This window comes from Ovis canadensis, chromosome 24, assembly GCF_042477335.2.
Source record: "Ovis canadensis isolate MfBH-ARS-UI-01 breed Bighorn chromosome 24, ARS-UI_OviCan_v2, whole genome shotgun sequence".
Taxonomy (NCBI): Eukaryota; Metazoa; Chordata; class Mammalia; order Artiodactyla; family Bovidae; genus Ovis; species Ovis canadensis.
In genome coordinates, this window is record NC_091268.1 from 19,168,384 (window position 1) to 19,193,390 (window position 25,007).

Here is a 25,007-nt window from a genome sequence, read left to right on the forward strand (position 1 = left end):
AAATGTTAATCTAAGAAATCACCTCCTGCTGGAGAAACATCCTGTCATCTTGGAAAAACAGTAAATAAAACATGAGCCCAGCAGCACGATGAACTGAAATTCACTTTGGCCATTTCAATAATTTTTTCTCCAAAGGCAATATTACAAAACTCTGTCTCCTTAAAAAGGGTGTGCTTTTCAACTGGAGCTTCAGTAAGGCCCTACTGAGGCCAGCCAGGCAGGGACTGGCATGCAACTGGCGCTCAATAATTACTCAGTAAGTGAAATCTTCCAGGCATGTCAGGGAGGCTGGACTGCTAGCCTCTGGGCTAAAACAACAGATGACTGTGCAGGCTTTTTGTGGTTGCTGCTGTTGATTATATGTTTTTAAAGTGAGCATTCTGTTTCTTTGCTTGATTTAAGCTGTAAGTTTTGATTTCCCTCAATGTGCTCCCAATGCCTAGATAGAGTTGCACTTTTTCCAACCAATTTGCTGCGGGCTGTCAAAAACAAACAAAAAAAAAACAAAACCATAAATAGTCAAGTTGTGTCTAATGAACTGGCTTTGCTTCTGTATTCAAGGAAGTTAATTACACATTGTTTGTAGAAGTAAATGCCCGACAACAAGCTAACTGGCAATCCGCAAGGTCACTATAAAGAATGAAATGGAAGATCCTTTAAGATTCTTGGCTAAGTGGAGCATGGCAAGATACAGAGCAGTGTGTGGAGTGCACGAGCACTTGCACTGAGATGAGGAAGAAGGGACGGGCAGCTTCCTGATCAGCGCCCAGTGTCTCCTGAGGCACTCTCGGAAGACACTAGTACAGCTAGATGCCTGTGGGCCAGACTTGAGCGGAAGAGGAGGAATGGAACTTTCTCAACGGTTTAAAGCTTGATTTGGGCGTAAGTATCTATTAATCTTAAAGAAACTACAAATCATGGACTTCCCTGGTGGTCTAGTGGCTAAGACTGCACACTCAGTGCAGAGGGCCCGGGTCCGACTCCTGGTGGGGGAGCTAAGATCCCGCAACAAAGATCCGGAACAGCCATATGAAAAAATAAATGAAATAAAATAAAATATCCCTCAACAAATCAACAACAAGGGCCCATGCTGTAGCACATGAGCTATTTCTACTGAGAAGGGGGCTCTCCCCCATGACTTCCTTGTGTAGGTCTGCTCAGGTGGGTAGCTACTGCCTGGCTCCTGGTGTAACTGCACCTGTAACACAGCCAAGAGCAAACTTACCCTGGTAATCTGATACACCTCCTACAAATACTTTTCGTTTGAGAACAGAAAACTTCCCCTAAGCTACCCTCTGATTATACACTCAAAATGAATGTAAAAATCTCACATTTTCAGGCTTCTCTGGTGGCTCAGTGGTAAAGAATCCTCCTGCCAATGCAGGAGACACGGGTTCAATCCCTGGCCACAGGCTGTGGATCAACTAAGCCCATGTGTCACACTACTGAAGTCCTGGCAACAAGAGAAGCCACCACAGTGAGAAGCCCTCACACCACAGCCAGAGAAAAGCCCGCCCAGCAACAAAGACCCAACATGGCCAAAACCCCCTCACATTTTCACTTTCATAATTCTGACCCACCTTTCTCTTGATTAAAACTAGACTACACAGATATCCTAGTGAAGAAGCCAGTCTATGAATGATCTCAAACACTCACGTATATGTCGCAGACTCCCGGAAACAGTGACCTGAGAGGGGAGAGAGCGTACAGGCAGAGGCCACAGGTGAGAACAAGTACATGGTCAGACAGGTATGTTTGCCCTCCATCTGGATTTGGTGAGAAGTACTTAGTAAATGACTCTCAGCCCCCCTCCCCCCAGCTTAAACCAGTCACAGAGGCTGAGGATTACTGAGCTGTTACAGGTCCAAGTCTAAACTATTCAGAAATCAAGACACCTTCCCTCGAATGCAAATCAAAAGACAAAAAAGGTCACAAAATAGGTAACAATTTCAGTTAATTACAAGCAACGCCTATCATACAGGTGTCAACAAAGACTTGCTTATAAGACATAGAAAATTTCTGTTTCCAAAACTTGACAACATTCCCCAGTGCTGGATAAAGCTCTCAAGCTGCACTGCCACCATCCAGCCACTGCCTTCCACACTGGTACCCCCTGCCCCCGGGGCACCCTGCCACGCGGAGGGCGTCTCACCTGAAGGGCGGGGGCTGCTGCCAGTGCTCTCGAGGATCGCGGCTGTCCAGCTCTGGCAGAAGGACACTGCTGGCTCAATTCAAACACCGGAGCAGTGGCTCTTACTCCCTGCCTGGCTCAATCTTGCAACCATTACATGGTGCTGGAGGCAGGGAAAGTGGGTCAGTCAGGCAACAAGTGAAAGGGGGATGCTCAGATGGGTCCAACCTGCCGTGCCCCTAATTACGAGACACAGATTTTTCTACAAGTTACTGCTATTTCAGCACTCATTTAGACACCTCACAACCAGCCTGTCCCACCTTATATCTAGCTTGATGTAAAAAGAACTTCAGGCTGGGACCTCGGACGCATTATCACTTAAGTCCTTAAGTTTCCTGGCTCTCAGTTTCTGTATCTGTTGAAAAATAAGAACCGGAACAACTACCTTGTTTTCTGAAAGGGCTGTTGTGAGGATCAGATGTGAAGACTGCTATAGAAAGAGCTGTTACGGATTTACACTGTTTGCCCACAGTATTCTTTGAACTGGTTTGTTTTCCGTGGGTTTTGCACACCTGCAAACTGAATGAACTCCCTCCATTCTGCCACCCAGGGCCACTGAAGAAACTTTGAAACCCCGAGCTCAGTTTCTGCTCTGACGGGCAACCACCTGTTCAAGGTGGGCCCTCATGCACCAGAGATTTAATCCTGGGCTGTGGTCACATGGTGGAGTTCTCTTCCCCTCTGCATTTTCATGAAACAGAAAAGGGCTGTGGGCAGGTCCCATGCAGCGATCCAGGCTCAGAGAGCGCAATCGGGCCATCTTGTTAAGTCCTTCCCGTCACAGAGGAGGCTGGCTGGGAAGGTCTAATCCTCTCTTCCTTTTTGCGAGGGGGGCGGGGGGGGGCAAAGTCAGGAATGAACTCTGTTGCCATCGTGGTGACATCACTCCCGGGTCCTCTCTTCTTGGTTCTCTCTTTCAGTGGGAGAGAAACAAAATTTTCTAGGTTTTGGAAGGAGGAATAGAAAAAAAATCAGGTTTCTAAAAGATAGGAACATGTCCACCGAGGTCAGGACACCATAACCGACAGAGCCTCCAGGATGTGCAGGAGCAGGCATTAAGGGGAGGTAGTCCAGCTTCTGCCGTAGCCACTCACAGCTCTGTCTGTCACAAAGCAGTTCTCACCCCTAAAGTCCGCTTGCGTTTCCTGTCTGAGCTGTATCTCACACAGCCCTCCTTACACACAGTCCTAAACACAGCCCTCCTAGACAGCCACACGATGTTTACTCTACTCACAGCGCCCTTTGTCAAAACACCTGAAGATTTACATCAAGTCAGTGTTTATCTCCTCAAGGTCAATTATTTCATCAATTCTGCTCATGTTCTTTCCTCAGTTTTTGCTTCTTCACATTAAAGAGTTCTCTCTGTCACCTGACTTAGTCAAGAGGACAGACTAGACAGCACACCGTATCCCTGGCTGGGAACAATGTAGCTTTTCCATAAAGGTGAAACAATGTAAAAATAAGAAACAAAGAATAACAAAAACAAAACATCAGCCAAACAAAAAAAGGTGGCATAATGTATCATTTTGTGTTCCAAGCCACTAAGGTCACAGACCACTCTTCTTAAACACAGATCCTCCACACCCTACCCTACCATGGGCAGGGTCCCTTTCTTTCTCTCTCATACTGTCTTTACTTAAAGCCACCTGCTTCTCATCAACTTTTTTTCAGTAAGAGATCTAACCCTAACCCAATGTTTGTTGAACACCTGCTCTATGCCAACCAATACAATGAGTAAGGGATGCTACTTTCTTATAACTGCAGGGTAGAGTGTTGTCCCCACATGTGGATAAGGACCCAGATGCTTAAAAGTCAAACAGCCCAAATCACAGAGCAAGTGAAACTGGTATCCGAATATACATCAGGCCAGTAACAAGGCAATGGCACCCCACTCCAGTACTCTTGCCTGGAAAATCCTATGGACAGGGGAGCCTGGTGGGCTGCCATCTATGGGGTTGCACAGAGTCAGATACGACTGAAGTGACTTAGCAGCAGCAGTAACAACCCAGAGCTCTGTCACCAAAGTAATCCACTACTAAGAAACAATCTGGAGATTTCGCCTTCAGAAGATACAAAGAATCTAAACTCTGCCTCAATGCTGACCACTAAGAACTCTTCTCTGGTTAGAGAACTGCTGGAGATCCTTCCCCTTTGTTTCCTTTCACTAAGGCAACAGCTTAGCCACAAAAAGTTAACATGTTACTCTCCTCTTAATGGCTTTTTATGAAGAACAGTATCAAGGAAGTTTAGAAGGTTAAAGATATTATATTTAGCCACTGCCGTGTATGGTGTATCCGCTTCCTTATGAGTCTCCTCAAAGAACTTCTTAACATCATCACCATCACTAACATGCTATTTTTGTGTCCAGAAAGCACATCTTTTTCACTGGCTTCACTGGTCTGCCTGGCTGAGTGCTTGAGTGCTGAGATACACTCAGCTCCCATTTTCTGTGTCCTATTTATACACAGGGACAATCTATTTCTCTAGACTTTCAGCGTGTTAAAAATTATCGTAAAAACACAATGGCTTTCAGGTCCCCTGTAAGCTATTTAACTCTCCACCTTCTATGAGTTCCCATTTGTGTTCCAGACTGGTGACTTCTTCATTTCGCTAATCAAGGTAGGCCGACAATATTGCCCTGCTCTCCTCAAGCACAGGTTCTTTACCTCTGGGAGGAAGTCTTTCTCTGTCCACACGTCCAACTTATCTCCCAGTGGTTTATGGTATCCTCGCTGCCTGGAATGCCCCTACTATTCCTCTCCAAATTCTGCCCATCCTCCAGAGTTTGATCCAAATCCTGTCTCTTCAAGACGACTCCTTTGACCCCTGTTCAAATTTCTCCTTGCTGTTCTCGATTTCTCCTCGTTCTAGAATCCTTTAATAATTCTACTCCTTCTACACTTGGTCCCACCTGAAGTGTTTATGTCTTGTTACCTCAGTTCCCGGAAGACAGGGACCATAGCGCTTGCTTCCCCAGAAGTTCTCTTTGGGGTCTGGCTGCACATTCAGCACTTGTTTTACGCATCCGATGGTCTTTCTCGTGATGTGCACGGCATTAGCAGAACATCCCCTCTTCCAGACTGTCTCTGGCTCTCACAGCTCTGGGCCAGTGACTCCCTTGAAATATTGCCACCAAAAGGATGCTAAGTTGGTTTGAGACAAGCACTAGGGCTGGGTATGTTGGTACATGTGTGTATGGTGAATGCAGACATGTCATGCAAACTGTAAACCAGGATGAGCACTCTGACACAAAAACTTGCTAGTGAAGAGTACCATTTATGAGAGATATTCCTATGGAATATCATATATCACTTTCTACAAGCATATACTTTTCAAACCCAAAGCTACATTTTCCTGTAAGAACCACATATACAAACACAACTACTTAGAGAAATTAAACCATCTAGCTAGAACCAGGCAATCAACTTGATGGAGTGATGAGAAAGCTAACCAAGTCACTGGAAACACGAAAACACATTCCTCTCTTTGCTGCGATTTATTATATGGCCCACCAAAGAATCTCAAATTAACAATCCTGATTTCAACTCTAGAACACATCTGGTTAAAAAGCTTTACTGTTACAATGCTAGATCAAGTCATCTAGTTTTACAAGAACAAGGCTAAACAACTATTTTTATTAAGACAAAAGAAACTTTAGCTTTCACTGTATAACTCATGCCTGAACCCCAGTGATAAACAGCCATTAAGAAAACCAAACAAAAACAAAAGGATCTGCCTGGAGGGGAGAGGCGTTGAGTATAAGAGATGGGAAACCCTATCTCAATGAGGTGATCACATCTAGAAGGCATCGCCCTATTTTTCAACTGATGTCTGGGAGATAAGAATAACACCTTTTATTTAGGCAGAAACCAGAAGGATATGCCATTTTTATAGACCATGATAAGACTGAATTAGGAGACCGAATTAGAATATTCACAAAGCAGCTTCAACCCAGGGCAACTCCCAAACATAGGGAAAGTGAAACTCTTAGTGAGCACTACTCACTGATCTTCTGTTCCAAAAAACTTTACAAAGAAGCATTTCTTCCCACGTGGTTTCTTTAAGTCCTTGGGTGGGTTAACAATCTACAGGATGACAGAGGAAAACAAAAAGTTTTTTTCCACAGTGATAAGTTGGTAAGAAAAAACATGAAATAAAAGAAAAATGTCTTAAAAAACAAAACCACAGGGCCTAGTTTATGTCCAAACCTGGTGCTTTTCTACTGAGATACGTGAAATGTGCAAATATTCCAAGGGTTCCCAACGTCTACTATCATCTACAGTGTTCAGTAGATACAATATCTAACTAAAATGACCCCGTTTTAAAAGTATTACTCCCTGCAACATGACCTTGTCATCAGTGAAGAAACATATGGGACACTCCTGAAGATTCTTTTGTACAAAAGAGCTGAGACAGGTGACAACAACAGTGACGAATAAATAAGGCACTGCAAATGCCATATTGCAAAGACACAGTCTAAAGACATTTCCTGGGCTCCAAGCAAGAATATAAAAACAGAACATTTGGAAGGCTACGAAGGATCGCCTCATGCAAAATGCGGAATGCCAACTTCTGCAAAGATGCACTGGAGCAGCACATATGGTAAAATGGAAGAAAATTTAAACTTAGTCGGGACAAAAATACTTTGACTTTTCACTAACCTACATTTAGATTTTTTTTCTTCCCGGAAAGTTTATTTTCTTCTCCTTTTGTTCGATTTATGCAAAGCTATTCAAGTCATAATGGATTTTCAGGATTAAAAGACTTTTATCGAAAACCACTTCTGAGTCAAGAAATAATAATTCACTGCAGATTAAAAGATCTGGTTTATGTATACTGCCTTTTCTAAATAAACTGATACTAAAGAAAAGAAACACAAAAAACCAGTATGTTATTTAAATAAGCCCAGTTTAACTCAATGCTAGAGTCTGTGGGGAATTCCATCCTACATGATCCCCCTTCTCAAAGCCAACTTCAGACGTTCTTCCTTCAGTATCAAGACACTCACCTTTCCCGGCCAAGGAGGATACCGGCCGAGTTTTCCCCTAGAGAAAACACAGAGAGTCAGCATTTGCTCTGGAAAAGCAATTCCAGCTCCTTCAACACACTCAACATGCAATTTATTTTTCCTAAACCTCCACCTTCACCCTCCACTGCCAGACTAAAAGCTGGCAACAAGGAATTCTTAAACGTGGCTTCCACAGCTGGGCCCAAGATGCCCAAATTCCTCAGAAACGCAATGCAAAAAAAAAAAAAAAAAAAATCGAAGACTTCGGTGCGCCAGGTATGTGCATCCTTCTGGTGACGAGGAATACAGAAAGACAAAACAAAACCACCAACAGCCGTTTGTCTAGAGCCTGCCCGTGACGTGACGGGGGTGGGGGGCAGCTCGCTCTGTAAACACAAGACTTCCCCTTCACAAAGTCTGGTTTAATTCACCAGCCTGGCTTTGACAAAACGCTAAGGGAAGCCCTTCCTCCGGGTCGAAGAGACGAGCTGCGCAGCTCGAGGGAGGCGGCTCCCGTCTCGGTCCGGGCGGGACACAGAAGCCGACAACGAGAGGCACCGGTCACTGCCAAGCCTTCGGTTGTAATGGAGAAGTGTTCCCTTCATTTCTTCAAAGCGCAGCGCCGGTAGTCAGCTTTCGACACCCCCGGGCCGAGCCGCCCGCACAGGTGGGTTCCGTCGCGCAACGCGGGTGTCGGAGGGCTTTACCCAGACGAGACGGCCCCGCGGGCTCCCCGGCTCTTCCTGGGAGCCCCCCAGCCCAGACCCCGGGGCGAGGAACCGGACGTCCGTGGAAGCCGCGCGGCGCCGGTCACTCTCCTCACAGTGGGCTGCCACGCGTCCGGGTGCGGAGCGCTGCTCTCCCCGGGCGGCCTCGGTGCTCGGAGCTGGGCCCACCGCGGCCACCCTCGGCCTCAGTCCCCCGGGGCCAGGCTGCCCCTTCCGCCCGGCTTCACTCCCTGCGCCGGCACCTCGTCTCGCCCTTTCTCCAAGACCTGGAGCGCGTAGAAAGGCCGCCTCGGGGCGGGCCACACACCCTACGCCCGGGGAGGCAGCTCCCCAGCGCACCGCTCTTGGCCCCGGCCGCCCGGACTCACCACACCAAATCGCCGAGCCGCAGACTCACAGCCGCCATCTTACCACCCAACCACCGCCGACGCACGGGCGGTCGGGAACATCAGCTCGCTCCGGCGCCGCCCATTGGAGTGAGGCTGGCCACGTGATAGGGGCCGACCGTCCCCCCGGCCACGCCGCTGCTCTGACGTCACCGCGCCCGTCGGGGCTTATTGGCCGGCCGAGCGGCACGTGACCCGGGCGCCGCGGTCTCCGCGCGCCGGATCCCCGAGACTCCCGGCTCCTTTCCCCCTCCCTCCGGCTCGTGACAACGAAGCGCCGCGGTTACGAGGCGGCGGCGGCGGCGGCGGCGGCGGCGGCGGCGGCGGCGGCGGCGGCGACGGTGCGGCCGGCGGAACGAGCGAGGGAGCCGGCCGTGCGGCCCGCCCCGCCCCCGGGCCCTGGCCTCCAGCGCCCGCCCCGACAGCGCTTCCGTTACGGCCGTTAGTCCGGCGCGGGCCCCGGGGCCGGCCGCGTCAGCGCGCCGGTAGCTGCCTTGACGGACTTTGGCGCGGCCTGGAAGCCAGCGCTCCGCCCGCGCCCGGGGCCCCGCGCCCGGCGCCCCGCGCCCGGCGGGCTCTGCATGGTCGCCCCCGCGGGGCGGACAGGTCTTTCGGGGCGCGCTCTCTAACGGCCGGCGTCTAGCGGGAGCCGCTCCGAGCCTGCTTCCGCGCTGCAAGTTCTCCCCGGGGCGCAGCGCTTCCCGCCGCGAGGTTCCGAGTTGCCCGGCCGACGTGGAATCGCCGTCTCTCCGCTTCCTCCTGGGCCGGCACAGCCGGCGATCCGCCCCCCTCCCCTCGCTCCGCTCACTACCCCGGGCGCGCGGGGACCCGGCCATGGGCCGCGGTGCGGGCCGGCGGCCCGCCGGGAGGCATGGCTCGGGGGCCGGCCGCTAGCGGCACCGCCGCCCGGGCTCTTGGGCCGGCATGAAGACGGCCGCGGGGGACACGAAAGCGACCCGCGGGGCCGTAGGCTGCGTCGCGCCGGGGACAAAGGTGCGTGTCTTTGTCGGGTCCGGGCTCTCATGTCAGTCTTGTAGTTTGACACTTTTGGGGGAAGTTGGGAGCAGGCTCTTTTTTGACAGCAGGAAGGCAGATGCTAAGGTGTCGTTTATCAGTGCGTTAAGACTAAGCCGTTCAATGGGGAAGTGGGGACAGCAGTTGAGCACAGCGTATGCCTACAAGTCAACAGCCCAGGTAGAAGGTAAAAAAAATTTCAAGATCCCCAGTTCTAGTTGTAGAACCCAAAGAATTCAAGGCCCATGTTGACTTAACTTAGAACAGGCCTTTTATTGAGCCATCCTATGCTCAAAAAAAAAGGTGGCAGGTCTACACACTGTCTCCCAAAGGTATTTGGTTATAAGAGGGGGGTTTTAGCGAACTCGCGGCCCGGTTTCTCTTTGCAGTCAGCTTCCCCTAAATACTAGTTTCAGGACAGCTAGTTTCAGGAGCTGTCATTCACTGTTAACTATTTCATGTTGTTTTAGAGACTAGACCGATCTTTTTTTAAGCATATTTAAGTTTCCAGGAAATAAGAAAATTAAACACATCTTCCTAGTTTAAGAACTCTTAATTTTTGAGGAATTAAAGGATACTTTTTAGTGACTTAGTACAGTTTATGAATCGTACATCAGCATCACACTGGACCCTAAGGAAATTTGCGATAGAGCCGGGAACATGGTAATAAGTAAATATATTGTCTAATATTATCTTGGTAGTTCTAGCCAATGCAATAAGACATGAAACAAAAATAGAACATTATTTTTCAGAAAGGAGGAGACGTTATTATTTCTGTGATAGGATAGGACAGTCTATTTTGAAAAACAGAGTTAAGGGAAAACCATTAAAATAGCTAGGAATTCATTGAAGAGACTAATTACAAAATTAGCATTCAATATTCGGTGGGTTTTTCTAAATTTCACCAATAATCATTTTGAAAATATGATTGAGAGGGTATATAGAAACAACAAAAAGTACCATTCCTTGGAATAATCTGAGATACAAAAGGAGGCTTGAATTTCTTGGATAACTTGGGTTGAGGTTTTTTAAGAGGGGTGCTTTCGTTTGTAGAATACTTTGCTTTTATTTAGAATTAAGAGTCAACTCTTACAATTGAGTGTTTAAATACTTAAGCCTCTTAAGCTTTTTCAACAAATCTTGTTTATAAATCTAAGAATGTATACATAAAAATAAACATTTTAGATTTTTTCAAATATTTGAAAAAAAATTTGATTTTTGACAAAGTTTCAGTTAAAGCACTAGTTTAATAGATTCAGTTCAGTTCAGTCGCTCAGTCGTGTCCAACTCTGTGACCCCATGAACCGCAGCATGCCAGGTTGTCACCAACTCCCGGAGTTTACCCAGACTCATATTCATTGAGTCAGTGATGCCATCTAACCATCTCATCCTCTGTTGTCCCCTTTTCCTCCTGCCTTCAATCTTTCCCAACATCAGGGTCTTTTCAAATGAGTTAGCTCTTCACATTAGGTGGCCAAAATATCGGCATTTCAGCTTCAATATCAGTCCTTCTGGTGACCCAGGACTGATTTCCTTTAAGATGGACTGGTTGGATCTCCTTGCAGTCCAAGGGACTCTCTCAAGATTCTTCTCCAACACCACAGTTCAAGTTTAATAGATTAAATTCTCATAAACAATGAACTTTTAAAAAAATTAAGATTTCTTTGAGTGTTTTAAACTGCATTTAAAGTTCTATATGTTTGTTCTCCCAAGTACCTAAAACTTCTAAAACAGTGAACTCGTAAGCCTAAAGTTAAATCTTTCCAGGACTTAACTCTTGTAAGTCTAATAAACTTAAAGATGTAAGTCAGGTCTTTTAAAAACAGACTTTCAATTTTATATTTTTCTAAGGATTTCAAATTAAAATAACAACCACAAGATGCATTTTTAACCATTAGATTGACTGAGGTCATACTATCTAAAATTTGGGCCAAGATAAGGTTACATTTTTAAATTACCTACTGGTCAGGCAGGGACCTAGTTACCACTTCTAAGTTGACCTTTCTGCATCCTCTATTGGTTAATGTGCAGATTCTCTTCATATGGTGGGACTTTGCCTGCTTTTATGAGTGGGTACTTTTATGTCTTCACCTTGAATTTGTTTCTATAATCCAGTGCATCACAGATGTCGTGGGAGCCCTTGAAGTTTCTTTTAGGGGAATTTTTTTGACATGTTAGTGCATGGTGGTTTTTTGCTGCCCAAAACCAACCTGTTTTGCTGCCAGTTGCTTTTCTTCCTGATTAGAATTACTTTAACTCTTCATTTTTAGATATTTTATTCCCTTAGCTGGTTGTATAGGTCACAGTCTTATGGTCACAGTGAATACTGCATGTGTGCACATACACGTAATGTATATGGATACTGTGTGCATGCTCGGGCGTTCTGACTCTTTGTGACCCCATGGACTGTGGCCTGCCAGGCTCCTCGTCCATGGGATTTTCCAGCTAAGGATACTGGAGTGGCTGCCATTTCCTTCTCCAAGGGATCTTCCCCACTCAGGGATCAAACTGCATGTCTTTCGTCTCCTGCATTAGCAGGCAGATTCTTTACCAGTAGTGCCACTGGGGAAGCCCCTGGAAGGTCTTTGGCCTGTGATATTTGTCACTTTGCTGAGGCCCAAGTCTGGGTAGTGAAGACTGGTATGAGGAAGTGAGTCCAGCCACACTGCTCTTGAGACAGTGGTCTTAAACTTATCCTGGGGCGGGCAGAGCCTCTATGAACTGATGAAAACTTTGTGAAGAATGGCGCTACATAAAAGTAAACTGCTGGTGCTGAAAACAAAGGTTTTAAGAAGGAGATTATTCTCAGTCCAAAGTTTTAAAAAAAGTATGTTGGATAAATTAAATGAAAACCAATTTTCTCTATGTTCCTTTGCAATTCTGAGGATTCTTTAAGGCTGTATCAGCATGGGTTCTCTAGTGTCAAGGATCTAGTGAATATGCATTGGACAGAAAGACTGGAAGTATGCTAAATTGTGATTATCTCTGAGTATAGGATTTGGGATGCTTTTCATATCTATATGAAGTTTTTTATATTTAAATAATATTTAGGCAGAAAAAAGCAGTAAATGGTAATTAAGATAAATTTAACGATGATTCTTGACAGTGAATTTTTTTTTCAATTTTAAAACTAAACACGAAAAAAATCACCATTTTTACTGTCTTGGTTTGACCTGGCTCTTGTTTTCAATATCAACAGAAGCCATGCAGTGACACCCGCTAAGACTTGCTGGTAGCCATGTCGGAGCCCCACAGGGTCCAGTTCACCTCTCTCCCAGGTTCTTTGAATCCTGCGTTTTTGAAGAAATCCCGAAAAGAGGAAGTTGGGGGAGCAGAGCAGCATCAGGACTCGGAGCCGGCTGCGGCCGCTGTTCGGATCACACTCACCCTCTTTGAGCCGGATCACAAACGTTGCCCAGAGTTCTTCTACCCAGAGCTGGTGAAGAACTTACGAGGGAAGGTGAAAGGACTTCAGCCTGCAGACAAGGTACACCGTCATCCCCAGCGCGCTCTGCGGATCTGATGCTCAGGGTAGTGTGTGCTGGAAGGGTTCCAGAGGGTGGAAGCAGCATACAGAGGCTTGGCCTCCCCCTCAAAGCAAGCTCATGGTCTGCCAGTTTTGCCTCTGGAGGGAAGGGTTAGAATTCTTTCTAGAACCATTTTCCTTATTTATGCTAGAGAAAATGTATGGTCACATCCAAGGCTAATTTGTATGATGGCTAATTAATATGAATAAACACCAGATTTTTTCATGCCAAGGCTATAAGTGTTGCGTCTTAGTGTGACTAGTCCCTGCCTTTTCCAGAGCTGGAATTTCATGCTGGGCATTTCTCTTTTCCAAGGGAATCTCATTGTGTCTAATACAAGGGCAGACAAAGACACAGACTGCTCTGCTCTTCTAAGCACAGTAATATTCTGGATAGTTTCTTTACTTGGATGGATAGAAACCTATTTTTGTGGGTTTTGTTTTTGTTGGGATTGTTGAAGTTTTTTTCCCCCTGCCAGAAATGGGCAGCCTTTATGGCTTTTGATAATCAGCTTGATTTCTTAAAATGTTGTTTAAATGATCTGTTTATTTTCCTGGCAGACTTGTTTTACGTTTTTAGTATGCAATGTTGCAAACATGTACAGTGTGGAGAGAATAATATAATAAACCCCCATGTGCCCATTACCCAGCTTCAGTTATTACTGATGTTTTGGCAATTCATTAACATTGCACAATTTTTTATAAACTTTTAAACTGAATTATGTGCATAATGAAAGCGGACATGTGATAAATGCACAACTTGATGGACTGTCCACGAACACCCCGTAACCTGCACCTAGATTACAAAATACAACATTTGGGGGCCAACAGAAGCCCTTCTTCTTCCTTCCTCAGATACTGCCTCAGCCCTCGAGGGAGACAGCTGTCCTGATTTCTGATAGTTGAGATCAGCTTTGCATTTTCTGTTTTTCGTGTCAGTGGAACCCTGCAGTCTGAGTAGGAGCTGGGTCAGGAGCATTTATTGTAAGCACCTGCTGTAAGCCTGTGTACTCTGCCAGCCTCTGTGGGAAAGGTGTGCAGGGTCCTGTGCTGGCAGCGTTCCAGTCTCTAGACTGGCTCCAGGGACATGGGGGTTGGGCTGGCATGGCTCACAGTGTCTGTCTGGGGTTGAAGAAATCATGCAGGTGCCTGACTCCTCTGGGCCATGTTCCTTCCATCTGATCCATGGTTGTGCTCTTTGGGGTGCCTTTGGTCCGCAGGACTATCCACTTTTTTTAGAAAAAAATGTGTTTCTTTAATAAAGATCTGATTGATTGAATGAAAGCCATTTCAGTCTGTGCCAGGTTGTATGAGGGCCAGTGGGTAGGCTGAGAAAAAGTAATTTCACATCCATTCATCAACTCTTCTCCAAAGTAGGAACAGTATCCTCTTCCTTGAGAGGAAGAGAAAGTAGCAGGAATTGGTTATTTATTTATGGGCTCAAACTAAATCAGTAGGTCAACTGAGATTAGAACTCCAGTTCTCTGATTTCACCTTTTGTGGGGTTCAGATGCCCTCCTCAACTGCAGAAAAATGCTTGGGTCTTACACAGAGAACTTCGGATCCAATTTGAGGGGATTCACTTCTGGCATCAGGTTCAGAACTCCTAAATTACCCTGTCTACTCTGCAGTGTTCAAAGCACAATGTAATCTGACACATTTATATATTAACTCACTTAGCACGTGTGTCTTAGAATGTGAAGGCACTGTGCTTAGAATGCTGAGGACTGAGTGAAGGTGGGGAGGCTGCTGTCCCAACCTCAAAGGAACTTTGCATTCTTGTAGATGTTTTAGGAGAATTACACCCACACAAGTAACAGGAGTCACAGTGTGGTAATTGTTAAGTCTGGTGCGAATATAGCCCCTGGAGGGCTTGGGCAGAAAGGAGCTTACATTCCAGATGCTGTGTGTAGACAGAGGCAGACCTTCATGCATTCAGGAAATAGTGGATGACTGCTGCTTGCAGGGCATTAAGAAGTGGACATTAAATCCAGTGCTGCTCCAGACGAGCGGGGTTTCTTAAAATTAGTTGAACCACTTAGGTTATATGTGATCATTGTAGAAGAAGGAAAAGTCCAGTCTTGGTGTTTTTTTAAGACTCCAAAGTCTTAAGTGTATTTGATACAGAAGTCTTTTATTAAAATTAAGATTCCTTGTCATGGAAGCTTAAGGTCCAACTCTGGAAAATTTGAGGAAAAATAGAAAGGTTTATGCAGTATAAACTTTGGAAAACTACTTGAAAATATCTGGAGATAGTATTGAGATTGGGAGGGAAGGGAGATTATTGATCCTTCAAGATAGGCTTCCAAGGAAAAGGAATGTCACGAACTTGGGTTTGACTATTGACAGCACTGAGAGAAGAATAAGTTCATAGCACTCTTCTAACCAGTAAGGTTGAACAGCTGTCAGGAGCTTGTTCTGTGCTCAGTGGGTTCTTAGCCTTTCTGAGCCAGTGGCTGCTTTGCAAGTCTGGGTGAAGCCTTTGGACCTTTTCTTAGAATAATGTTTTTAAATGCATAAAATAATTTTTAGTATTACAAAGGAAACCAGTTATACTGGAACACAGTCTTACGCGGGGGTGAGCATCCCCTGACTAAACTGCCTTTGCCATATTTGGAGCACTATAGGACCTAGTACTTCAGTGGGTGATTGTAGATATTTAATCAAGTTCTGTTGAGCCTCATGAATGGAAATTTTACTTTCAAACAAGTAAGGTAAACACGGATGGGAAGGTGATATGTATTTCCCTTGTCTTTTCTGAAAAAGCTGTTTTTATTATATAGTTTATCAGTGTGGAGTCAATGAAGGTACAATGAATAGCTTTGTGGGAACGTTTTTGTGAATCTTGTTTCTGTGGAATGGTCTCTTTACAGAAGAAAGATCTCTTGGATCCTTTCAACGATGAAGAAAAGGAAAGGCATAAAGTGGAGGCCCTGGCTAGGAAATTTGAAGAAAAATATGTAAGATTTCTCTCTTGGGCAACAGAAAAACCTTGTTGGGTGGGAGAGGTTTTCAGACATTTTCATACTCCTTTAGTGGTTTATCCAATCAACACTAGTGTGACACGAGTGTAGAGCTTGGGGAGAACAGAATGAAGTGATTAAATGCAGTAAGGTACAGAAAGTGTGTATGGCAGGAACTCGTGTGCAGCTAAATGGATGAATAAACATTAAGAGGGTTTTACCCGTAGAATTTATCCTGAGAATAAGTGTTTTGATGCAAGGCATATGAGACCATTTAGTTCTTTCTTCAGTCTTAGGCCACTGTATGCATTTACAAATCTGTCCTATTTTGAAAGGTCTTCAGGGAACAAGGTTTTGGGGGATGTGTGTAAGAGACTGGTCCAGTGTTTTATAACCTTTAGTCATTAGCTTTTGGAGTTCAAGGCAACAATTAATTCTGTGTATTAAAAACAAAAAAGTCCTGTGACCCTGGGCCTGAAAATTTGTGTAAAGTTTAGATCTTGTGTTATATGTTCCTATCACAAGTATAAAAACAAGCATGTGATCTGTTTTAAATTTTAGGGTGGAAAGAAACGTAGAAAAGACCGAATCCAGGACTTGATTGATATGGGTTATGGTTATGACGAGTCTGATTCCTTCATTGATAACTCTGAGGCGGTGAGTACTTAATGAAACCACTGAAACCACCAGAAGTGCGTCACCCAGGCCCCTACTGACAGTGCCTGGAGCTGGGGGTGGAGGCAGTGGGTGTGCCCTTTCAGTGGAAAGAGCTGCTCTGAAGGGACCGGAAGTGACACCTTGATCTGGGCCTTGGTTCCCTCTCCGAATATGGTGATCAGATCTGTGCAAAACACCTCCTAACGTGGACATTGGTGACTGACCTGAAGCATACCTTAGTATGCTGTCTGAAATGTGACAGAGGAACAGAGTCACATCTGTTCTGTCAAGATGCACTCTGCACCTGTGGACGTAGCACAGACTTTGGAGCTGATCCAAGTTTGTTTTCCCCCTTCAGTACGATGAGCTTGTTCCTGCTTCTTTGACTACGAAGTATGGAGGATTTTACATTAACTCGGGAACCCTGCAGTTTAGACAAGCGTCAGAGTCTGAGGATGACTTCATTAAGGAAAAGAAGAAAAAATCTCCCAAGGTTAGAACATTGCTCGCTTTTGGACTTCAGAAGTGCTTTTTGACGTGACTTTATGAGATCAGTAGGTGACTTGCCTGAATCTGTGCGGTTTAGGATGGCTCAGGAGAGTGGCGGAGAGGCATCAGCTGTGCCGAGGTTGGCGGCTCCCTTCACACACGTGTGCCGTGACCCTGGAGGCTCCGTCATTGTGTCCGTGCCTGTGTCCCAGCAGGCTCGGCGGGGACTCGCTCCTCGAGGTGGCCCCAGGGCGGGGACGAGGGCAGTGACGGGTGTGGAGTGAGGGACGTGTGCACCAGCTTACTCTATCTCATCTGTGGACATTAGAGGACTTCACCCCAACGAAAATGAGTTAGCCCTAAGATAAGCTTATTTTGAAAGCTATCTATGACTGCCTGGGTGTTTAAAATGCGAGGTAGGCCCCCACACAGCTCATTTTAAAACAGAAATGGTTCAGGCTGCAGAAGGGCCTCTGTTGCCTCTGGCCCGGGTTTCCTAGGAGCCGCTGTCAGTGGGAATGTTGTCCTGACCTGCAGGTCTGTGGTCCAAGGACTGAGCTGAAATCCTGTGTTCGTGGAGGAAGTAAGACAGCTCTCAGGATGTAGCCTGGGCGGAGAAGGCCAGTGCTGCGTGGTGCACTTGCTCCCAGAGCTAGGGAGCCGTGTAACTGTGCCTTGTCTTTAATTCTCAGAAGCGGAAGTTGAAGGAAGGTGGTGAGAAGATAAAGAAGAAGAAAAAAGATGACACTTATGACAAGGAGAAGAAATCGAAAAAGTCCAAGTTTTCCAAAGCCGGGTGAGAGGCAGCAGCTTCTTTGCTAGGAGGACTTGGCACCGTCAGGGCCGCCGGGCCGCGCACCCACCTCCTCACAGCCTCGCGGGGCCGCGGGCCTCACGGTGCCGCACGGCCTTGTCGGGGCCCTCAGTCTGTGTGCCGGGCATCAGAGTGCGCTCTGTCCCGCGTCAGTGTTGGCGGGTCTCTCTGTCACTGTGTGGCTGCTGCCGTTCCTGTTCTCCTGAGCACCCTCCTCTGCCCCCGGTCTCCTCTGTCTTTGTCCCCTTTGTCTTCTCCAGTCCTGCTTCCTCAGCCTCACTCGGTCTCACCCCAGCTGCCCTCCAAGTTGCTGCTGCTCCTGCTTTCTCCCTTTAAATGTCTTTTCTTGCCCCTCCTGTTTTTCCAACCTTTTGTTTCAGCCTGGCAGTGGTTTTAAAAAACCCATCGGATGTTTAGCATTTTGTGTTACTGTTTTGCTAACCTGTATTCAGTCTCAAGCTTCGGTCCCAGCAAGGAGGAGCTCCATGTGCCAAGAGGAGGGAGGAGGAGTGACGGGGTGGACTTGTGGCTGAGGTTCCCGGAGACCTTTGTGCTGGGAGTGGGGCTAAAGCCCCTCTGGAAATTTCCCTCGCAAGGGGTCCTGCAATCTTAGTAACCAACTTCTCCCTTTTACTTGCAGCTTTACAGCCCTCAATGCCAGTAAGGAGAAGAAGAAAAAGAAGTATTCTGGGGCTTTGAGTGTTAAAGAGATGCTGAAGAAATTCCAAAAGGAGAAAGAGGCTCAGAGAAAGAGGGACGAAGAACATAAGCCCATAGCAGTGTCATCAGCAGAAGCTCAGGGCTTGCGGGAATTGGAAGGCACCTCCGACCCTTTGCTCTCGCTCTTCGGCTCTGCCTCTGACAATGACTTGCTGCAGGCGGCCACCGCCATGGACTCGCTGACGGATTTGGACTTGGAGCAGCTGCTCAGTGAGTCTCCAGAAGGAAGCCCCTTCCGCGATATGGATGATGAAAGCGATTCCCTTGGGGTGGGACTGGACCAGGAATTCAGGCAGCCCTCTTCCCTTCCCGAAGGCCTGCCTGCACCCCTGGAGAAGCGCGTTAAGGAGCTGGCTCAGGTATGGTGACATGGAGTGGCTGGGCTCTCCTGGAAGCGATTGGGCGGATCGTTGCTGGTCCCGAACCATTTGCAGCTCATGGCCCAGAGCAACCCTTAGTCAGTGGGCGCTCCTAGTGTCTGCTTTTCCAGGCTTTCTTCCCACCCCAAGCAAGGGCACAGGGTCAGCTCTGCCTGTCCTTTCGTGATTCCTTCACGTCTGGAAAATTTGCTTCTGGAGAGATTTTTCTCTCCTTTGTGCCTGTCAGAGTCTCTTTCCTTTTGTGTGACATATATTCATGTTGGCAGTAGGCAGCTGGGGCAGAGATCCATCTCTTTAGTAATCTGGAGGTTTTGAACATTCATAGAAGTTTGCAGACATGTTGGGCGTGGGGCATATGCTTAGTTGCCACTGGGTTTAGTGTTAGGTAGTGATTATAGGAATCTGGAATGGTGATAAGTAAGAAGAGCTGAACCATAAGTGCTGTCCAACAGCCCCACATTAAAAGCAATAACGGTCTTCGGAAAATAGCAGCCATTCCTCCTGTTTTCCCCCTGGGGATGGGGAGTTGAGCTAGTACTAGAGCACTAAAGGCTGTAAACTCCACGGTCCGTGAATACCCATGCTAAGCCAAGCACGGGTCATTAGTTACAGTGTATTTCAGTTAAAATACCATTTCACCTTGGACATCCTGACTGTGACAGCCCTGGGGGCACTTATACTCCATAGCTTAGGTTTCAAACCAGTGACTCTCAGTGTTTCAGAATCTCTGTTGTGTATACTAGTCCTCATATACACTAGGACCAGGGCAGGATAAAACGTTAACCACTTCTGCAAATGATTTTCTCACTTGCAAAAAATACTTGATCAAGGCATGTGAAATAATTCAGACGTCTTATTCAGAGCTCTGTTCATCCTTGTGGAATGAGCACAGTGTTGTTTGAATGTACCCATTTAAATGAATTATGCCCTGTCAGGATTCAGGGTCTGTCTTAACAGGATGTTAAGGTAGAAGTAGTTAAATCTGAACTTGGTGTGTATGAGCTTATTGTCCTGTGCTTGCTCTCAGAATATATGTTAAAAAAAAAATATTACCCCTTTTCAGTCTTGTGGTATGTAATCAGATTATCCTGTAGCTTCTGAAAGCCTTGAGTCAGGTCAGACGTGTGTGGCAGAGGCCAGTCATTCCTTAGAGGAAAGTTAAAGTGGCTCTGGGTGCGTCCCTGCTGCCAGTGCGGGGGTGTCCCAGTCTGATAACTGAGACTCAGTATTACATTTTCTTGGGAAGGATGGACAAGTCTGGTGGAAACAAAGCGGCTCCATATGGAACAGCGTTGGGTCATGATTTGAGAAAACCTTACTCTGTGGAGCCCATCAGGTGGATGCCGAGCAGGCTCTCCTTCCTCGGGAATTGCCGAGTCTCGGTCGTCTTTCAGGCGTGATGCAGGCAAGTCAGGAGCCCGTAGGTAAGGTAGGCTCAGGTCCTGCTGAGGAGGTGGTGACTGTACGTCACTGTACTGGCTTGAACATATATTCACGTGTGAAACTGTTACTTCAGCCAATCACCTGGCCCTTCAATGGCAGCATTAGGAAACTTGGGAAATTGGGAAAATCCTGCCGCTCTGAAAACTATTTTCAACTCACTTTCTTTTCTAGCCTCTGTGTATATGTTTTTATGCAGTTGTAATTATAGTCATGAATAATTGTTTTCTGCTCTTTTCACTTAATAAATATCATTATAAAGCCCTCATTATTTTTAATGATTGCATGAACAAGAAGGCTTATTTTAGAAAGTGACTTAATGCCACTGTGAAGGCTCCTGGTGCTGGGGGCACTTGGCGCCGCCTGCACGTGTGCACAGGCGCTCTATCCCCAGGCCCTGCTGTGAGAGTCTGCTGGCAGAGGTTCCTCCCAGGGAAAGACGCCTGTGTACACAGAAATGACACATGATTTTCAAGAGTCACACGGGGATCTTTGGATCATTAATAAGAAGCCTCGTCCTAGCTCTTGAACTGGACATTATTTTTCTATTTAAATCAAGCTTGATGCATCTAACTAACGCTGGCAGTGTTTATGTTTCTCCCTTTAGTTTTCACTCCCTTCTTTTCCTTTTTTTTCTCGTCGCTTTGTTTTTGTGGTGCTTTGTTGAGATTTTAAATCTTGGCCCTAGGGGGTGCATGTATCAGTTTCTACTGTGTCTAAACCCACCCTACCCCACCCCACACATGTGGTGGCTCTCGGGGCTGCCTTCAGCTGGTGAGATAGCTGGGCCTTGGGATAGCTAGGACCACAGGGCCTCTCCCGTCTCATTCTGGGCAGGACAGTCTCGGGGTAGTATCTCAAGAGGGTGAAGGTGGAAGCCAGAAGACCCTCATGCTCTAGCCTTTGAGGTGGTGTGCACCTCTGCTACACTGTGTTGGGAAAGCAAGTTACCAGCTAGCGGCCCCCTCCCATGGGGACACCCCGTCCCGGGACGGGAAGAGTCCGTGGTCCTATTTGCAGTCCCCCATGGTACTGAAGCAGATTCTAACGTGATGTGCATCAGTCTCCCAGGGAAAAATGTTTTGCAGTTGGAAGCGAAAATAAGATTTGTCTTCTAACTAGGTGTTATTCTTAAAACTTCGAAAAATATATTTGAAAGTGTCCATGTGTGAAGGAGAGATTCTGAGAGGGAGCGCTCCAGCGCTGTGAGCCCACTTTCCGCTTTCTGCTCCCCTCTGCTGTGCCTGTTCACGGGCCCCAGGGAGCCCATGGTTTGACCTGAAGGCCTTGCCCCTGTCTGTCTTCTCCTAATATGTGTTGGTTGTGTCTTTTGTCTTGCTGGTTGGAAAGCTCAGGTAACGTTGCCCCTTGATATGTAACTGTCTTGATAGAGTTTGGCAGCTACTCACCCTGCTCCGTGCAGATGACCCGTGTCTGTTTTCTCTTCATTCAAGCATAAAATGGAAAGGATAGTGATACTAAAAATAGAAAAGAAATGGAGACACATGTTGCCCACCCTTCTACCTGCTCAGTGCTTACCCTTCTGTACAGTTAGAACCCTTGCATTGCAAAACTAGAGAGACACCGATTCACAGAAAATAAGATAGGAAAAAACAACTTTGAGACCTCCCTCGTGGTCCTGTGGTTAAAACTCTGTACTTGCAGTGCAGGGGGCACAGGTTTGACCCCTGGTCGGGGAGCTAAAATCCTGCACGCCTTGCGGTGCACCCTAAGAACAAACAAACTGCTTTGGTCTTTGTCAAGAAAATCATACCAGATTTCACTCTATTCGGCAAAAGCAGGTACAGTATATAAAGTTGTGATCTAGGTGCTGAAAGGCTAGAAGTGGCTCTTCTTAATAATGAATAAAGAGCTCATTAAAAGGCTCTTGGAACTATTGTAAATCAGCGTGATCTGGCTGTCTGGGTTTATTTCATTTCCTAGCTAATCTCAGAGTGATTGATTTAACTGATTCATACAACCGCCTCCAGCAAGGGTGTTTCTCATTAGGGTTGTGGGATCTCAGTTCTTCCTGGCAAACTATCAACTACATAGTCAGTGGCTCTTTTATTTAGATTTATTTAAAAATGCAGCCCTTGACTGCTTCAGCATAAAGCCAGATCCTCAGAGATACTGTTGTGCATGATTCAGAAGGCGTCAGGAAAAAAAAAATTATATAGCCAGAAAGCTTCTGAAATGGCTGATATCTAAAAATTTGATTGGAGGGAATTCCCTTGTGGCTCAGTGGTTGGGACTCCTTGCTTTCACTGTCAGGGGCCTGGGTTCAGTCCCTGGTCAGGGAACTAGGATCCCACCAGCCGCACAGTGCGGCCAAAAACAAACAAGAATTGGAAGCCTGAGGTGTTGCTGGGTCTGACAAACAGGCATTTGAAGTGCATGTTAATTAGGTTTAATTAATCTAAAGGTGCTTCTGCATCTTACAGCTAGCAGTGTGCTAAGTCATGTCAGTCGAGTCTGACTCTGTGAGCCTGTGCACAGCACACATGGACTGTAGCCCGCCAGGCTCCTCTGTCCATCGGATTCTCCAGGCAGGAACACTGGAGTGGGTTGCTGTGCCCTCCTCCAGGGAATCTTCCTGACCCTGGGATCGAACCCATGTCTCTTACATCTCCCTCATTGGCAGATGGGTTCTTTACCCCTAGCGCCACCCGAGAAGCCCTGTAACCAGCAGTCTCTAAGTTGAGAGAATGACTCCATTTTTTTTTTCTCAAACTGAAGTCACAATCCCAGTACATTAAAGGTGCCACAGGGGAATTCCAAACTCCCTGACAGCATAAAGCGTAACAGGTGACGCCAGTGTTGCCCTCTCTTCTTTCCTCTCTGCCAGCCATCTCCGGCCTCTGCCCCTCCCCTAGCCGAGCTAAATAAATTTTTTCACATCCTTTGCAAGTTTTGTCCGGTACTGAGCTTTTCTTCCTTTTAGTTTTCATCCTTGCAGTGATAATCTGTTCATTTGTGTGTTCATTCATCGCCCACTCAGCTGACTTTTACTCAGTAGCTATTAGGTGATGGGCCGCTGTGGGAAACATGTTGATGAGTAAGATTCAGTTCACGTTCTCCACGAGCTTGTTGTACAGAGTGGTAGCCATGTAAACAACGGGCTGTGGGACAGAGCAGGGTGAAATAAGCTGTCATGATTGGGTGGCCAACAGGATGGTCCAGTGGACTGCCAAACTTAAGGAAGGGAAAGGGGCTCTTGAGGGCCCGTAGGGATAGGACTGGAAGCAGCAGGCTTGGCCAGCCTCTCGGGTGACATGGCCTTCTGGTAAGCCAGGGCACAGGGCTGAGAACAGGCAACGTGTTGGATAACAGGGACATCTGGTATGTGGTGGGAGGTGGGGGCTGGAAAGGATGGTGAGGCCATGTCCTGGAGAACCCTGACTGCCAGGTGGAGGAGTTTGGGTTTGATTCTAGGCTCAGGAAGGCCTCCCGAAGCGCTCTAAAGAAAAGTGAGAGGATTTAAGAAGGGTGAGGTGCTGTTGTTAGAAGTAGGGACTTGGGAGGAAGAGCAGAAAGGAGTGGTTTAGATTTCGGACAACTTGATTTGTCTACTCCAGGGTCATTCATTCAGGGAGATAATTGATAGTTCTGGTCCAGAGCTGAGGATAGACGTTTAGGTTGTGTTTGTTATTTTGTGCATACGTGTTATTTTGAAGCTGAGGGGGAGACATTGTTGGGGGAAGAGGTCTCTCGATGGAACTTGGGAGCGCGCCTGCAGCTGAGAGCTAGTGGAGGAGACAGGATAGAGCTAGGAGGTCAGAACAGGACTCAGAGGATGTGGTGAGGGGAAGGCCTAAGGGGCTAGAGAAAGGTTGGTGTTCCCAAGGGTTGATCAGGACTGATCATTTCACTGTAGACAATCACCTCATTGTCTCTATTTACGATCAGTATTATATGTCGAGCCTGACATTTTATTTTGCCTAAAGCCTTTGGACCAGTGAACTTCCTTGGTGGCTTAGACAGTAAAGAATCTGCCTGCGATGCAGGAGATGCTGGTTCGATCCCTGGGTCAGGAAGATCCCCTGGAGGAGGGAGTGGCAGCCCACTCCAGTATTCTTGCCTGGAGAATCCCATGGACAGAGGAGCCGGGTGGGCTGCAGTCCACGGGTCACAAAGAGTCGGACACGACTGAGCAGCTGACTTTGAACCAGGAACCTCTTGGGTGTGGGTCAGTGGTTCTTGATCCTCTACATGCTCGTCACCAGAGTGATTTTGGTGGGTCCTAATCCTGGGGCCTCTTTTAAGGAACACAGGCCTTCCCGGGAGATTCCGATGGGATGCGTCTAGGGTGCGGAAGGCCGCTAGGTGCACGTGGCCAAATAGAGAACCCCTGGTCCAGACCTTTGCGTGCTGCTTTCCTCTCTTGTGCTTTTGGTGGCTTGGCTGCCTCCTGTGATTGCTTCAGGGGTCTCCAGGGTGGCCAGCCAGGCTCTTGTTAACTGTGCGCTCATGGGAAGCACAGCACTGTAGCAGCCTGCTATATCTGTGTTAGTAGGTCGTCAGGTGGGTTAGTCATTCCACTGGTCTGAGTAATAGAGTTTGTGATAGCATACACTAAATAGATTATGAATTGTCAAAGAATTATGGTTTCTAAATGCTGAAGCAGCACATTATTATTGTTACTAATACTATTTTGGTGAATAAAGGCCTTCAGATATTGCAGGTTTGTT

General features: G+C 46.8%; 2 protein-coding genes across 8 annotated transcripts in view; one reads left to right on the top strand and one right to left on the bottom strand.

Annotated features, from left to right (window-relative positions):
• GLYR1 (glyoxylate reductase 1 homolog) overlaps nt 1-8,458 on the bottom strand; it is a 31,498-nt gene extending 23,040 nt beyond the window's left edge. For all 4 annotated transcript variants that reach the window (XR_011252763.1, XR_011252762.1, XM_069570676.1 and 1 more), the window contains exons 1-3: nt 8,296-8,458; nt 7,200-7,236; nt 6,197-6,276 (exon numbers count right to left, since the gene is read on the bottom strand). Coding sequence is in view for 2 of the 4 variants with exons in the window: in XM_069570676.1 (XP_069426777.1) it covers nt 6,197-6,276; nt 7,200-7,236; nt 8,296-8,333 (155 nt within the window). In the remaining 2 variants the exon portion in view is untranslated. The remainder of the gene's footprint in view (nt 1-6,196; nt 6,277-7,199; nt 7,237-8,295) is intronic.
• UBN1 (ubinuclein 1) overlaps nt 7,674-25,007 on the top strand; it is a 32,980-nt gene continuing 15,646 nt past the window's right edge. For all 4 annotated transcript variants that reach the window (XM_069570671.1, XM_069570673.1, XM_069570672.1 and 1 more), the window contains exons 1-7: nt 7,674-9,306; nt 12,527-12,814; nt 15,727-15,813; nt 16,378-16,473; nt 16,832-16,966; nt 17,655-17,758; nt 18,417-18,855. In XM_069570671.1, the coding sequence (XP_069426772.1) occupies nt 12,566-12,814; nt 15,727-15,813; nt 16,378-16,473; nt 16,832-16,966; nt 17,655-17,758; nt 18,417-18,855 (1,110 nt within the window). In that variant the 5' untranslated portion in view covers nt 7,674-9,306; nt 12,527-12,565. The remainder of the gene's footprint in view (nt 9,307-12,526; nt 12,815-15,726; nt 15,814-16,377; nt 16,474-16,831; nt 16,967-17,654; nt 17,759-18,416; nt 18,856-25,007) is intronic.